Genomic DNA, 17,796 nt, shown 5'->3' on the forward strand with positions numbered 1-17,796 from the left:
TTAGGGGAATACAAATTAAGGCAGACTGGATCACAAATACGGCCTGCTTTAAAATCAGGACTGTGATTTACAACACGGAGGAACAGTGTAATGCAGGCAACACTCTCCTAAATACCTGGCAGGACCAAGGCGAACCAGGCTGAAGAGTAGAAGAACCGAAAGACCATCACTACTGCAAATTTTTTCTTTTTCTTTTTCTTTTTAATTTTTTCACCTTTTTACTAAGAAACCAATTTTTTTTCTCTTTTTCTTCTTTTTCCATCACCTGATTTTACCCTTTCAATTACCACATTTTTATTTTTAACCAGTATTATTACTCCTACCATTTTACCATTTTTTAAAGTGCCATTTTATTTTCTCTTTATTTTCTTTTGGGATTAGTGTTCTCCATTCTATTTTCATCGTTCCTTTAGCATTAATTTTCCCTATCTCAATTCCACCTCTTTGCTAAAACCCTCTTCCTTACTTTTCCCCTTTTGGTGTCCTGTTTCTCTTACCCTATTCCTGCTCCAGACCTTCCCAATTCCCTCTTTTTACCCCCTGTCTAATTCCACCCTACTTATATATCCTATTTCCAATCTACTGCTCTAAATCCTTATACACCTATTCTTTATCCTTCTTCACTTTCCAACCATTTTTTTTCTCTCTTATCTTTCTATTGTTTTCTTGATTGTTGAATATATTGGGCTTTTTTTTTTTTTTTTTTTTTTTTTTAAATTTGTTTGTTTGTTTTGTTTTGTGTTTTTTCTTCTTTTTTAGGACTGGTTGTGAGGTTGTTTTTCTTTTTCTTTTTCTTTTTCTTTTTTTTTCTGCTGGTTTTTCCCTTCCCTCCCCCACCCCACCCCAGCTATTTTTGTGCTTCTGTTTTCCCTTACCCCTCTGGATATTATTGGTGGTTTGTAGTTTGCATTCATCTCCAGGGATCTGTTGCTGGAATTTGTTGAGATTAGTGGCAGTTCTATTGGAGTTTGCTCCTCATACGGGGAGTCTCTTCCCCACTTCTACTTCATTCTCTTTTTTCGCTCTCTTTTTTCCCCCCTCTTTTTTCCCAATTCTATTTTTGCACTCCTTTTTTGTTTGTTTTTTTCTTATTTTTCTTTTCTGTTCTCTCTTTTATCTTCTTCTCTTCTTTCTCCCTTATCCCCTAATTCTCTTAATTCGGTTGGTCACCTTTATTTGGAGTTATTAATATTGTGAATATACTTGTGTTCAGTGCCTGGTACGTTGTGCCTTGCTCTGTTGTATTTTGTGCCTTTAAATCAACGCAGCAAATCCAAGCAACAGCAGCCCCCTGATCACCGCAGCCTCCTGATCACCACAGCCTCCTGATCACCACACCCTCTGTCTGTGGAACAGCAACTGTACGTGAAGCCTCCCCCCACCAGCCAGAAGAGCCAACACAGCTGTGAACAACACCCACCAGAGGAGCTGCTGCCAACTGGAAAGCAGCTGCTACCGCAACCGTCTGAGCAGCAACCACAACCCAAGGAGCCCCTGCCACCCAGGGAGCAGCCACTGAACACCTCAACATCTACATATGTCAGCGAGATCAAACATGGGTAGGCAAAGAAACCCCCAAAGGAAAGAAAAGGAGGACTCGCCAGAAAAGCAGCTAAGTGAGACAGAGATATGCAACATGACGGAAAAAGAATTCAGAATAAGGTTCCTAGAGTACATGCACCACATGTTCAAGAAGCAAGAAGAAACAGATGAAAAACTCAACTACTTATGCAAGAAGCTAGAAGAAACAGATGAAAAAATCAACAACTTAAGTAAGTCCCAAGAAGAAATGAAGAGTGACATAGCTTCAATAAAAAACTCCATTGAAAGTATCAACAGTAGACTGGGAGAAGCGGAGGACCGAATTAGTGAATTAGAAGACAAGGAAGCAAAACACACTCAAACTGTACGGCAAATGGAGAAAAAAATTAAAAGACAGGAGGAGAGCCTAAGGGAGCTTTGGGACAACATGAAACGAAACAACATACGAATAATAGGGGTGCCAGAACAACAGAAAGATGAACATGGATTAGAAAACCTATTCGAAGAAATAATATCAGAAAACTTCCCTGAGGTGGGGAAGAAAAAAGTCACACAAGCCCAGAGAGTCCCAAACAAGGTGAACCCGAAAAGACCCACACCAAGACACATCATAATTACCATGGCAAATGTTCAGGATAAAGAGAGAATCTTACAGGCTGCAAGAGAGAGACGGAAAGTAACATACAAGGGATCTCCCATTAGATTATCAAATGATTTCTCAACAGAAACACATCAGGCCAGAAAAGAATGGACGGAAATCTACAAAGTGATGCAAAGCAAAGGACTGAATCCAAGAATACTCTATCCAGCAAGGCTATCATTCAAAATTGAAGGGGAAATAAGAAGCTTCACAGACAAAAAAGGGCTAAGGGAGTTTATCACCACCAAGCCAGCCATGCAAGAAATGCTAAAGGGACTGGTGTAAAAAGAAGAAATATCAAGCTCAGAAAGAAAACAGCCACACACACACACAAAAAAAGAAATGGCTACAAACAAGTACCTTTCAATAATAACTTTAAATGTAAATGGACTAAATGCTCCAACCAAAAGACATCGAGTGGCTGAATGGATAAAAAAACATGACCCATACATCTGCTGTCTACAAGAGACCCACCTCATTAGAAGGGACTCACACAGACTGAAAGTGAAGGGATGGAAAAATATCTTTCACGCAAATGGAAAGGAAAAGAAAGCTGGGGTAGCAATACTTATATCTGACAAAGTACATCTCAAAGTGAAGGCCATAACCAGAGATAAGGAAGGCCACTTCATAATACTAAAGGGATCAATACAACAAGAAGATATAACCCTGGTAAACATATATGCACCCAATGCAGGAGCACCCACATACATAAGAAAACTTCTGGAAGATATCAGGGGAGAGATCGACAACAATACAATCATAGTAGGGGACTTTAATACACCACTGACATCACTGGATAAATCCGCTAGACAAAAACTCAGCAAAGAAACAGCAATCCTAAATGACTCACTAGATCAGATGGACTTAATTGACATCTTCAGAACACTTCACCCCACAGCTGCGGAATATACATTCCTCTCAGGTGCTCATGGGACATATTCAAAAATAGACCACATATTGGGTCACAAGCAAAGTCTCCACAAATTCAAGAAGATTGAAATCATAAAAAGCTTCTTCACAGACCACGATGGCATAATGTTAGAAATAAACTACAATAAAAACAACCCAAAATACTCAAACACTTGGAAGCTGAATAGCATGTTATTAAATATTGATTGGGTTACCGATGACATCAAAGAAGAAATTAAAAACATCCTGGACACTAATGACAATGAAAACACAACAATCCAAAACCTCTGGGACACAATGAAAGCAGTCCTGAGAGGGAAGTTTATAGCTTTACAGGCCTATCTCAAAAAACAAGAAAAAATGGTAGTCAATCATCTAACTCTACAACTCAAAGAATTAGAAAGAGAGCAACAAGAAAACCCCAGAGTGAGCAGAAGGAAGGAGATAATAAAGATTAGAGCAGAAATCAATGAAATAGAGACCAAAAAAACAATACAGAAAATCAATGAAACCAAGAGCTGGTTCTTTGAAAGGATAAACAAGATTGACAAACCCCTAGCCAGGCTCACCAAGAAGCAAAGAGAGAGGTCCCAAATAAACCAAATCAGAAATGATAGAGGCGAAATAACAACAGACCCCACAGAAATACAAATGATTGTTAAACAATACTACGAGCAACTCTACTCCAACAAACTGGACAACCTGGAGGAAATGGACAAATTCCTAGAAAAATACAACATTCCAAAACTCAATCAGGAAGAATCTAAAAACCTCAATAGGCCAATAACTATGGAAGAAATTGAAGCAGTCATCAGAAAGCTTCCAGCAAACAAAAGCCCAGGGCCAGACGGCTTCACAGGGGAGTTCTACCAAACATTCAAGGAAGAACTAAAACCTACCCTCCTCAGACTACTACAAAAAATTCAAGAGGAAGGAACGCTTCCAAGCTCATTCTATGAAGCCAGCATCACCCTAATACCAAAACCAGGTAAAGACATCACAATGAAAGAGAATTACAGGCCAATATCCCTCATGAACATAGATGCCAAAATCCTCAACAAAATCTTAGCAAATCGGATCCAGCAGTACATCAGAAGGATCATACACCATGACCAAGTAGGATTCATCCCAGAGATGCAAGGATGGTACAACATCCGTAAATCAATAAATGTGATACATCACATAAACAAATTGAAAGAAAAAAACCACATGGTCATATCAATTGATGCAGAAAAAGCATTCGACAAAATCCAACACCCATTTTTGATAAAAACTCTCAGAAAGGTGGGAATAGAAGGATCATACCTCAACATAATAAAAGCCATATATGACAGGCCCACTGCCAACATCATACTCAATGGACAAAAACTAACACCATTTCCCCTAAGAACAGGAACAAGACAGGGATGCCCACTCTCACCACTCCTGTTCAACATAGTACTGGAAGTATTAGCCATTGCAATTAGGCAAGAAGAAGGAATAAAAGGCATCCAAATTGGAAAAGAGGAAGTAAAACTGTCCTTATTTGCAGATGACATGATATTATACATACAAAACCCTAGAGACTCCATCAAAAAGCTACTAGACTTAATACATGAATTTGGCAATGTAGCAGGATACAAAATTAACCCCAAGAAATCTGAGGCATTTCTATACACCAACAGTGAACTTTCAGAAAGGGAGATCAGAAAAACAATCCCATTTACCATCGCACCAAAAAAATTAAGATACCTAGGAATAAACTTAACTAAAGAGGTTAAAGACCTCTACTCAGAAAACTACAGGACGTTGAAAAAAGAGATAGAGGAAGACATAAACAGATGGAAGAACATACCATGTTCTTGGATTGGTAGAATCAACATCATTAAAATGTCCATACTACCCAAAGCAATCTATACATTCAACGCACTTCCCATTAAAATACCAATGGCCTTCTTCAAAGATCTAGAACGAACTCTCCAAAAATTCATCTGGAATAAAAAAAGACCCCGAATAGCTGCAACGATCCTGAGAAAGAACAAAGTAGGTGGGATCTCAATGCCAGATATCAAGCTGTATTACAAAGCCACTGTTCTCAAAACTGCCTGGTACTGGCACAAGAACAGACATATAGATCAGTGGAATAGAATAGAGAGTCCAGAAATTAGCCCGAACCAATATGCTCAATTAATTTTTGACAAAGGAGGCATGAACATACAATGGAGCCAAGATAGTCTCTTCAATAAATGGTGTTGGGAAAATTGGACAGACATATGCAAGAAAATGAAACTAGACCACCAACTTACACCATACACAAGAATAAACTCAAAATGGATAAAGGACTTAAATGTACGACAGGCAACCATAAAAATTCTAGAAGAATACAAAGGCAACAAAATCTCAGACATATGCCAAAACAATTTCTTCACTGATACAGCTCCTAGGGCAGTTGAAACTAAAGAGAAACTGAACAAATGGGACTACATCAAAATAAAAAGCTTCTGCACAGCAAAAGAAACCATCAACAAAACAACAAGAAAACCCACCTCGTGGGAAAACATATTTGCCAACGTCATATCGGATAAGGGCTTAATCTCCAAAATTTATAGGGAACTCATACAACTTAACAAAAAGAAGATAAATAATCCAATCAAAAAATGGGCAAAGGATCTAAATAGACACCTTTCAAAAGAGGACATTCAGAAAGCCAAGAGACATATGAAAACATGCTCAAAGTCACTAATCATCCGAGAGATGCAAATCAAAACAACAATGAGGTACCATCTCACACCTGTCAGAATGGCCATCATCAACAAATCAACAAACGACAAGTGCTGGAGAGGATGTGGAGAAAAAGGAACACTTGTGCACTGCTGGTGGGAATGCAGACTGGTGCAGCCACTATGGAAGGCAGTATGGAGGTTCCTCAAAAAATTGGAAATGGAACTCCCATTTGACCCTGTGATCCCACTACTAGGAATATATCCCAAGAAACCAGAAACACCTATCAGAAAGGATATATGCACCCAGATGTTCATAGCAGCACAATTCACCATAGCTAAGATCTGGAAACAGCCTAAGTGCCCATCAGTAGATGAATGGATTAGAAAACTGTGGTACATCTACACGATGGAATACTATGCTGCTGTTAAAAAGAAGGAACTCCTACCATTTGCAACATCATGGATGGAACTGGAGAGCATTATGCTAAGTGAAACAAGCCAGTCAATGAAGGAAAAATACCACATGATCTCACTCATTCATGGATAACAAAGACCATTACAAACTTTTGAACAATAATAGATACAGAGGCAGAGCTGCCTCAAACTGATTGTCAAACTGCAGTGGGAAGGCCAGAGAGAGTTGGGGGGCAGGAGGGAGGGGAGTAAGAGATCAACCGAAGGACTTGTATGCATGCATATAAGCATAACTAATGGACATAAGACACTGGGGGGTAAGGGAGGGTAGTGGTTTGTCAAGGGCGGGGGGGGGAAAAAGGATACTTATGTAATACCCTTTGTAATACTTTAAGAGGAAAAAAAAAAAAAAAATGTCAAAAAAAAAAAAAAAAAAAAAAAAAAAAAAAAAAAAAGAATGAAAGGAGAAAAAGAAAGAGTTAAGAAAGAGGGCTTATCTATAGATCAATGGGGATAAATGATGAAAAGAAGCTACTTTGAGGCACACCAGCCTGGTGAGTATCTCTTTAAAACAAGCAGCTAAAAATGCTTTCAACCTCGTAATACCATAAATGTCCTGCTGCTGTCTTGGCTTCCAGATTCTTCCCCGTACTTTCCATGAGCATTCCACTGGGAATTGTCTGGAATCCCAGATTAAAACAGCAATCACCCCACTCCCTTGTTAGAATATTTATTTTCTTTTAGGTTTGGAAACTCAGCTGGGATGCATCTCTAAGTATACGGCATGGCCTCAACCCTCCTAGGGGCTGCAGGAGATGTTTCTCAAATAGCATGATGGGCAGCGGAGTCCTGGAATGGGAGAGGGAGGAGGGCATTGCAGCCTCGTGTGGAAAGCCCCAGCTGCAGACAAACAACAAAATCCTGGGAACCTCCACTTTCAGAGGATTCATTCCAGATGTCAGAACTAATGGTGTCACAATGGGGCTCATGCAGACTGACAAGGAGGTCCCTGAAGTCGGGCTGCCTGAGAGTAGGCATTGAGGCAAAATCATCACCTGACCAAATCCATAATCTAACAAGTAAATCTATTCTAAGGTTGGCAGCAATATGATACAGTCCAATATCTCATAATTATCTATGTGGGGGATACATCCACCCACCCGCCACCTACCTACCCACCTAATGGAGCAAACCATTCAATAACTGATTGACCATAGTCCTCAGTTAGAATACTGAATCACTCAGAACAGATTGTTAGATTCTATGGTCTAACTGATTGCTAGACTTCAGAATCTAACCATCTGATCCTAAGAACAGATTCTAGCCATAAACCAACGCTATGGCCACATTAGTAAATAATGATTAAGTGCCAACCCTGAATTCATCCACCCATCCATCCATCCATCCATCCAAAGAATATTTATTAAACACACATGGTAACATAACAGATAAGAATGTAAGCTTTGGAGTCAGACAGAATTGAGTTTGAATCCTGACTTTATCTCTTACAAACTGTGTGACCTTGTCAAGTTGCTTCAATTCTCTAAGCCCTAAATTCCTCATCTGTGACACGGATATAAAAAGAATATTGACCTTACAAGTATTACTGTGAGAATTAAACAAGATAATTTACATAAAGGGCTTCACACAGTGACGGGTACTGTGAGTTATTGTGATCCTGAGATTGTGTGATTACCACAGTAGAGCCTGGCCAAACAGTGGTAAGCTGTGGCTCACTAAGAAAACTGACTACTCCTGAAAACAGTTAAGTGTTGGTGGAAAAAACAGTTCACAGAGGGAGAATGATTCCTTAGGTGAGAATAATAATATCTGGAAGAGGGCTGGCTGACATTCTCTTGTTCGGTCACAATGGGTATGATAGGAAAACTGGATGTTACAATCACTGACTCAGTCAAACAGCTGGTGTAACAGCAGAACTAGTTAGGAATTAAGGTCTCCTGACTGCCAGTTTGGTGTATGTTTGTTTTGTTTTACCATAACTTCCTATGGGGAGGCAGTTCTATGGTCAAAGAGCTGACATATGCAAGGGCATCCAGAAACCAACCAGGAATTAGGGCCTCCTTGGAGAAATGTGTCAAAGTACAGGAATAAAAAGCTACGAAAGAAACAGCAGCCCGTTTGGGACAAGTGTTTGTAATTCTTTTCTCCCTGCACCTGGCAAAGAGCGTGGTCTGCTTTGTCCGTTTCTGTATCCCCAGCATCCAGAAGGTCCCTGGTACAGTGCCGGTAATCAGTAACTATTAATAGAATGAAGAAAGGAATGAGATTTGGTAGGAGGAGTGTTTGGCTTGCATGGCACGAGTATGTTCCATCCTGAAGTGAGTATACTAGTCACAGGGCAGCTTGTGGAGGAAAAGATGCTATTACCTGGCTGTGGTTTCTTTTGCAACCCTGTCTGCTGCCATGGTGCCAAAGCGCTCGGTTTACCAAGGACAACAGTGCCTGCAGCCATGACTTTGGCACCTGTACAGTCCCAATCTGGTCTGCGAAAGTGCATTGCGGAGAGGATGGTAGAGTGGAGCTAGGCCTTTCCCTCCTTGCCTAAGTGAAGCTGGAATGTGCTGACCCTAACATGTAGCAACTCTGTAAACAGTGATAGACACAGCAAGCTGGAGGAGGGGGAGAATCCTCGTGGTCCCCAATCCTCACTGTCCACAAGCCCGGCACCCATCCTTACTGTGGGGGAGAAGGGGTTGCCAGCAACGTTCCCCCAGCACCTCCCAGCACCACAGTCACCTGATTCCCTGAATTATCACAGGAAGAAAAAAGAGAAGCCCGTGTCCTCCGTCCCCTATTGTTCTCCACCTTCAACAGGCAACCTTCGGGCTCCTCAGGACGGATGGAACAAGAGGAGAATGACCTGGGGAGCAGCACCATGCCAGAAAGCGATGGCGGGCACAATCGAGCCACCATGTAAGTTATTAGGAACTAACTCGGACAGGGCCAAGGTGACCCCCAGTGTCCTCCATAACCTGGACTTGTGCCCTCAGGATAACATTTAAGCCAGAGAACCTGGCATTTTCTTGGACACCGTGACCAGGGTGGGAATCAGGTGATTCATTCTCCCCAGCTGCCCCCATCACATTGTATCTGGGCTGGGTGGCCGCACAGGAAAGACAAAAAAGGAAATGACAGGTGTCGGCTGCTTGGAGCCGGGCCCAGCAGCACAAGTGTGTTGGCCCCGATGCCCTGCCAAGTTGTAGCTGAAGATTCAGACAGGGGAGGTGGCAGAGGCCAGGGGGAGAGACGATTTGGGAGATGATTGGGGGAAATACCGCAAACTGGCTGAAGCTACGGAGGTAATGCAGGCACAAGAGAGGGAAGAGAGGGGAGGAGAAGAATGGAGGGGAGAGAAGCCATGTCCAGGCATGTAAGATCCAGGAAAGAAGAGCAACCAGCATGGGAAAGGCAGGAGGGGCGTGGGGGCGGGGGGGCGCGGTTTAAGCCAGGAAGAGAAGCACAGCTTCAAAAGCAAAGCAGGGAGAGAATCTGGCTCAGAAGTTGAGCAAAACTTAAAGCCGAACAAAATATTAAAGGGGAGTTAGTGTGAATTTAGAAGGACAGACTAACTGTCCCCAAAAATTCATCTCGCCTCTTAGGAGAGTGAGTGGACTCTGCCATATATATGCCCATTCCCGGATGTTTGGGTAACACATCATAGAGCCGAACAGAGAAGCAGGGACAGGAGTCTCGAGGTTTTCAAAGCCATTCTGGGGAGGGGGTGAAGTTGTGTGAAATCACTCTCAGCTTGCCCCTCTCCAGCTTGAAGCCCTGCCCCTCAGCTCCACGCAGTCCATCATTCTGACCCCGCGTCCCTCTGGACGGCTGTCCCTCTGTCTGCCCCCGCCCCGGGCGCAACACTCACGCAGGTGCGCGGGCAGGCGGATCGAGTCTTCCTCCATCCTGAGCGCTCTGGGCACTGGAACATGAAGTGGAGTCGAGGAAGCGTAACTGGGCACCGGGCTCTCGGGTGGTGTGTATGAAATTCGCTCTTGCTGTTAAAAACAAAGGCAGGAAGAGGGGAGGGGGAAAGACAGTGAACGCTTGGAACGAGGTGTGAACTAAGGGAGAGGAGCAAAAGGGACCGGGGGCATCTGAGCACATGCCAAGCAATCCCGCCCGCCCCCTCGACAGACACTATTCTGTGGCATTTCAGAGCTCCAGCTTTCGGGATCTATAACAAAACTCTGGAAAGGTTTAAAATAGGGCTTTTCCTCTGGACTCGGATCAATGGGTGCCCATTTTTTCCTCTCTGTACTAGTGGTTTTGTTCAAGTAAAGAGGGGAGACAAGGCGGAGGAAATTATAAAGTATGTCCTAGAACAGGGGTGGGGAACCTTTTTTCTGCCAGGGCCATTGGGATATTTATAACATCATTCTCGGGCCATACAAAATTATCAACTTAAAATGAGCCTGCTATGTTTGGTCAAACATTTAATTAACTCACCCCTAATGCCTTAGAAGAGCTACACCAAATGATTTCGAAGGCCTTACACGGCCCATGGGCTGAACATTTCCCACCCCTGACCTAGAGAATGGCTTTACAGACTACTCTCAAAAATGACTTTCCAAATCACATAATGCCACCAATACATGAAAACCACGTTTCCTCTCCTCTGGCAATAGTCTAATCCAAGTATGATCCTGTACTCAGATCCAATGAGAGGTGAGCACAAAGTGATGGACTACAAATTCCAGATTTAGTTCAACCAATCTATGAGCAAGACTTCGCTATTATCTACCAATCTCATTATATAACAACCAGCCAAAATATATATCCAATGTTTAATTTTTTTTTCTTCATAGCAAAGAATTATCTGTAAAGCTAACAGCCTCCTTGTCCCTTCATTTTCTATCTAGAATCAATATTTCCTTTTCTTCTGAACTGTTTCAGAGATTCAAAGAATCACCTGCATTTAAGAAAATGACTAACTGAAAACATGCAAAAGACAAGGAAAGGGGAGGGGGCTTCGGCAGATCCGCCATTTAAATTCAAACAGGCAGTGTTTGTTAGATCAATTAAAACAACTGGATGGGATGGAAAAGATGATCATTTGTTTGAAGTTAAAACATGACCAACAATGGCAAGAAACCAACCCTCGAATAGGCCAGAAGAGCAGTACAATTTGCATCTTAGATCTGCATATCCACTAGTTTGACTTGCAGGCCATACACACTGAACATAACTTCCGTCAGTTTCTGTGGTTTAAACTGGGCAAAGCAAAGTGGGACACACCGGGTCTAAAAATAGGTTGGGGAGGGGGGTGGCGGGGAGGAAGATCAGTCAAATGCCATTGTGAAAACAGAAATCAGGAGCGAAAGAAAAATCACAGATTAAAATAAAGCACAGGGGTTTATGTTTTGGAAAGACAGTTCTCTAACATTTTCTATCTCATCAAATATGCAAAGGGAAGCAGGGGAGTCCCCCGGACCTATAACCAAAGTCAAGTTTTTCTTCTGTTCATACCCTGGAAAGTTTGGTGGTTGTGGTAGGAAGTTTCAATTTTAAATGATTATATACATATTTTTGTAATTTCCTAAGGGAATCGCTACACCTTCCCTGAGATATCCTCTACCAGCAAATAGGGCATTTGGAATATTTCTGTTCAAGCATGCATCCTAAAGTTTCCTGGTGAATTTGCTAAGGGCAGGCACAGACATGCCAAATTTCATTTCTGTATCAATCAAGATGTTCTCTGAAAGGTCACCCAGAGGCGAAGCCTTCAACTTCACTTTTCTTGAACTTGATCAAACATCACACATAATTTGAGCAACTCTAAGGATGAGTTATATTTTTCGTGTTTGGGGTTTTTGGGGTGAAAGAGGAAAGACATGAACTCACATGGGAAACATACAAAATCTGTTCAGGGGGTTTTCAAGGTAAAACAGGCTTTTAAAGCATTGTAAACAGTCTGTAACAAATGCTCCCTACACTTCAACCCTCAAGTAACCCCCTCCCCTCCCCAGTCCCAGTATATATCTGGGGATCTTATCTACCGTTAACTTCATTCCCAGAAATAGCTTTCTGTTTTTTTAGGTTTTTTTGCAGAAGTGAAACTGTTGATGAAGAAAACTTGGTGCAGCCAAAGAATTTTAAAATGGGTTGGCGTGAGTGGGAGAAAAAAGAAGACGGCATTTCAGAATACGATGACTTTCCCTTCAAAGCACAAGAAACTTAGTCCCTACGAGTGACAGGCCACCTCATCCCAGCTTCCTCATCCATGACCACCTCTACCAAGGACAAGCTGGGCAAAGCCCAGTCCTCCACAAGGATTTTACTTTATTTTGTGGACAGTCTAGCTCTGGCTACTTACAAAAGAGTTGAGCTGGGTGCCACCTTTAAAAGGTGTACGCGCCGAAACCGGTTTGGCTCAGTGGATAGAGCGTTGGCCTGCGGACTGAAAGGTCCCAGGTTCGATTCCGGTCAAGGGCATGTACCTTGGTTGCGGGCACATCCCCAGTAGGAGATGTGCAGGAGGCAGCTGATCGATGTTTCTCTCTCATCGATGTTTCTAACTCTCTATCTCTCTCCCTTCCTCTCTGTAAAAAATCAATAAAATATATTTTTTAAAAAAAAGGTGTACGCTCTGACTTGCTGAATCGTCAGTGTGCTGTGCCTTCGTCGCACTGTGCTTTCTCTGTAACAGCCTCAGGTCTGAACTTCTGCGTGGCCCCCTGTCTCTACTGCTACACCGAATGCCACACTTCAGTGCTTGCCCTGGCATTTTATACCACCTTCTCTGACATGTCCACACAATTAAAAACAACTGTGCTATTTTATTTATTTATTTTTTTAGTATGTTTTTTATTGATCTCAGGAAGAGGAAGGGAGAGGGAGAGATAGAAGCATCAATGATGAGAGAGAATCATCGATCAGCTGCCTCCTACACGCCCCTTCTTGAGGATCGAGCTCACAACCCAGGCATGTGCCTTGACTGGGAATCAAACCCAGACCTCCTGGTTCATGGGTCGACACTCAACCACTGAGCCACACTGGCTGGGCATCTGTGCTATTTTATGATAAAACCTATAAAAAGAAGGCCAGAGACTGAGTGATGGTGAACCCTGAATTCCTCTTGTTCCTGATGAAGGCTTCCACTCAGCAATATTTTGACACCATAAACTTGGGACACAGGAAGCTCTTTTTTAAAAGGTTCAATGAAGAGACCAGTCAGGAGAAAGCAAAATGCACCTTTAGGGCCTCCAGTGATTTTCGAACAGTCATCACACATGACTGGGGCCCTGGGCTCAGTGGCCAGCAGAAGACAGGGGACCCCGAAAAGGATGCAGCCCAGTGCCCGGCTCCTTTCTGAAAAGAACAACACATACAGCTGGAATCCTTTGACTTTATTTTTGTTCATCTCTAGGGTAACCCACGTGGTCCTGATTTTTCAGTCTATTACTATAGCCCATGCGCTTAGCATTCAGCGCACTGTCATCAATTAGAAAAAAAAAATGAAACAAATCGGGCTACCTCAGATGGAAACATCTACAAAGAGAAGCTTAAGGAGACTAACATCCCATTTCCCAAACAAAGGAAACCTCCTTATTCTCACAATGGCTTCTCTGGTCGGACCCCAACAAATCGAAGTACCGGCTTACAGCTCATTCACCTCTAGAACAAACTGCCAGCCCAATGAAAACCAAAGGTGTTTCACTTTATGATTACAGAGGGGATAACAATGTTCCCAAGAGGATTATCACCACTGGTCTAATTAAATTAAAGTGCTGCAGACAGTATGGGTGCATTCAAGTGTTGTAGGGGGATAAACTGGCAGAGGAGGTCAATGATGTGACTACAAGGGCCGTGATGTGGTTGCATTATTGTTCAGGTGCTGAAAAAAACAACAGGCTGCTTTCAAATTTGCAGACACAACCTATCAAACCAACCTGCAGATCAAAAGGGAAGCCCTGCCACTTCCACGGCCAACTGTAATATCCGTGAGAAGAGTGGGTGGGGGAAGGAAGAGCTGCACCGAGCTCTGAAAAGAAAAAATGAGGCTAAAGGTAGTTTTAGGCAAAAGATGGAATGGAAATTTTACTATTATAGAAAGCTTTTCCCCTAAAAAAAATGTAATGGAATATGGAGTAGGGTCACTACAAGCACAACTACTAAAACCAGAATGAGTTCTATTCCCCTTCTTCATTCCTTCCCAACCACAGAGGGCCAGTGACAGGTACCCATCTAATGCTGTTCATGTTTATTTGTTTGTTTGTTTGTTTGTTTTAAAACATATTTTTATTGATTTCAGAGAGGAAGGGAGAGGTAGAGAAAGACAGATACACCAATGATGAAAGAGAATCATTGATCGGCTGCCTACTGGAGATTGAGCCCACAACCCGGGCATGTGCCCTGACCAGGATCGAACTGCTGACATTCAACCACTGAGCCACGTCGGCAGGGCATTGCTGCTCATTTTTAAGTTGAGTGCCTAGGAACCTGTGACTATCATGTAAAACAAGCTTATGCATTATGTGCCAAGTAGAAACATTGCATTTCTCCCACCCCCTAACCCATGGCTGCATAGTATGGAAGAGTGGAAAAATATTCTCATTACCAAAAAGTCTTTCCTATTCAAAATTAATCAAATCCTGGGGATCCCCCTGGTGCATTTATGTATTTGCTTTTACACCATTGACTCTTTGATGAGGCTGAAAGGTTAAGAAATATAGAGCTTATTACTAGTAAAATGTTAACTTCCTGGGAATAAAAAAGATCAAGCATTTCTGAAATTGAGAAAAACCAAAAGAAATTTTGGTTGTGCTTGCTAAAAGATGGTTTGCAGGTCATTTCAAAGACTCCTCTACTGCAAAGCTGAGATTGTCCTCGGTTTAGGATCCATTTAGAGAACTAGTCCCATCTCCATTATAAATGCCAGGGTTACCCAGGGATGGTCTCTGAAACCTGTGTAGAGCACTGAGGAGGCAGTGTCTTGGAAACAGCGGTGACTATGACCATTTCCTGGGGAACGCTAGCAAAAATGCCACAGGTACCCTTTGCATCCTACAACTCTTTGGTGTCTCATGCATGCGCTGAAATTCATCAACCCAGACAAGATGGAAAACAGGAGGCACCAGAGATACAACAGTCACGTACGTGGATGACATTCAATACTTGGAGGAAAGGACTCTTTTCCACCCTGAAGGTTTTTAAGAAAGCTGATGCTTGTATTATAGTTGTTTCCTGTACATTGAACAGGTGAAATCTCTTCTCTGGGAAGCTATTTATTGAGATTTGCTAAACTGAAGTCTGAATACACTTTTACTTAAGTACCCTCTTCTGGCTCCAAAATGATTTAAGGTGGTGGCTTTGGCTTTCTTTAAATAAGCTTTCATTAACACATCACCAAAAAATGTGCAAGACTGAAATTTGAGTGGCACTGTTTTCTAGGTTTTTGGCATCATGGATACAAACAGACATATATAGGAACCTAAACTCATGAATGTCGATTTTATTCATATGAATAACTACGTTCAATATTTTGTTTATCCCAAAATTTAGCAAGATCAACTTAAAGAACTCGATAAAAAATGCAATTGTGGGTCTTCTTTAGATAATATACTAGTACATTGTATACACAGACCATGGCTTGTTGGGTATCTCCCCAGAAAAGTATACCTTAAGATCTGGGATACACTTTAGGAACTGAGGTGTTCAATGGAATTTTGAAGTAGAAAACCAGGGCCATCAAATCACAGCAGTGCAGTTGCAATGCTATCTTTCCATCCCATGCAGGCTCCAGAAGACACCTAACCCAGCATCCCCAGTGAGCTCTTCTAGTGGCCAGCTCCTCCCCGGAGAGCAACATCCCTCTGGGTCAGGGGTGGGGAACTTTTTTTCTGCCAAGGGCCATTTGGATATTTATAACATCATTCGTGGGCCATGCGAATTTTATCAACTTAAAAATTAGCCTGCTTGCTATATTTGGTCAAACATTTAATTAACTCACCCCTAATGCCTTGGCAGGGCCAGACCAAATGATTTCCAGGGCCTTATACGGCCCGAGGGCCGGACATTCCCCACCCCTGCTCTGGCTGCTCAAGGCATTAGGTTTTTACAACCCAATTCGTCTTTGGCTTTTAACATGATTGAAATGATTGGGGGAATGGCAGTACCCTGTAAAAATTAGATGGATGGGAACTATATTCCTGGTCTCTAGAGCTTCCTCTCTTAGTTGCCCAGACACCCATTCAGCCCTGCAGTGGGGGTAGTGCCCAACAAACCACATTCACACTGATGTGGGCATCTTCCTAGGAGCACAGCTTCACCAGTTTAAGGAATGTTCTTGCTTTGGACATAGAAGAAGATGGGTTCAGGACCTGAAATATGCAGATTCCTGAAGATTTATAACTGAAATCGTCCTTTTTCTTACCTCCCTGGCCTATTATATCCTAAAATCAGAAGACAGGGTATTGTCTTTGTGAAATAGATACAAGTAAGTCAAAGCATCTTAAGTCTTCCTTTTACATGGAACAATGTTATCTATGCACAGCGATATGAGCAAAATGAATAAAAAGATAGACCCAGCAATCAAGCATTGCTATAAAAGACCATTAAGGCTTTCTATGATCATTATGAAATATTTCAGCACTCATCAGACAACTAGGAGACCAGGTCTATACTAGCTGTTATGAATTCTGCCACCATAACTCCTAGAATTTCCCAGATGGCCCAAATATTTAAAATGCTGGGTCATTTTACCCATAAATACATATGAGTACTCATGCATGTGTCCCAGTCTTAGTTGGACAATACCATCGCTGCAGGAAGAGGAGCTGGCATTAAGAGAACCCTTGAAATGTATTTCCCAAGAAGCCTTTATTTCAGACTCACAATAACCCTCTAGGGAAGGCTTCATTATCTCCACTCCACATGAGGAACCTGATCTGAAGCTCACAAGGGTTGAGCAACTTGTGCAAGTCACCAGCCTGGCAAACAGGATACTTGTTGCAAAGAGGAACACTGAGAAATGATATTTAAGAAGTGCCAGCCAATCCATGATGGCTGAAAGAAGGGGACCAAATGCTATGTCCCGGAGAAGTTCTCCCAGCATGAGCTCTGAGCAGGTGCAGCCGTTAGAATCCATCCAGGGATGTGTCACCTGTGGGCATGATTAGCAGGGCCAACGGGCATTTACAGACTTCTTGCGCATAGGATGACTTCACCTTGCATAGATATCTCATCTTGGGGAATTTTTCAGTAAAAATAAGTTACTTTTATCTATAAAATTTTCTTTAACAACAACAAAATACACTTCCCCTCAACTCCTTCCCATTTATTCAAGCGCACCCAATCGAAGCATACAGGCAAGACAAACAGGAGCAGTTGGGAGGAAAGGCTCCTGTCAACATTTATTTGGAGCCGGCAGTGTCCAGATGTCCATACTAAGAAGGAGCTGAGCCTGCCTCCAGAAATCACCATGGCCACAGTCCAACAAGCTTCTCCAATGGCCTGAAGATGAGGCTCCCAGTCTCTCAAATGAGGACTGGATGAAGGCACTGAGGACATGTGTGGCCTATGGGGGAAAGGATTTAAAGGATCCTTGTAGGTGTCTTCAAACATGAG

At 42.4% G+C, this 17,796-nt stretch overlaps 1 protein-coding gene across 4 annotated transcripts in view; it reads right to left on the reverse strand.

Moving 5' to 3' along the window:
• ETV6 (ETS variant transcription factor 6) overlaps positions 1-17,796 on the reverse strand; it is a 232,759-nt gene that overhangs the window by 132,391 nt on the left and 82,572 nt on the right. For 3 of the 4 annotated variants that reach the window (XM_070410678.1, XM_070410680.1, XM_070410679.1), the window contains one exon: positions 10,097-10,226. The exons of the other annotated variant lie outside the window; for it this stretch is intronic. In XM_070410678.1, coding sequence (XP_070266779.1) covers positions 10,097-10,226 — 130 coding nt within the window. The remainder of the gene's footprint in view (positions 1-10,096; positions 10,227-17,796) is intronic. 4 annotated transcript variants of the gene reach the window in all.

Source organism: Myotis yumanensis, unplaced genomic scaffold, assembly GCF_028538775.1.
Source record: "Myotis yumanensis isolate MYYU_CA2020_CCGP unplaced genomic scaffold, mMyoYum1.0.hap1 SCAF_3, whole genome shotgun sequence".
Lineage (NCBI taxonomy): Eukaryota > Metazoa > Chordata > Mammalia > Chiroptera > Vespertilionidae > Myotis > Myotis yumanensis.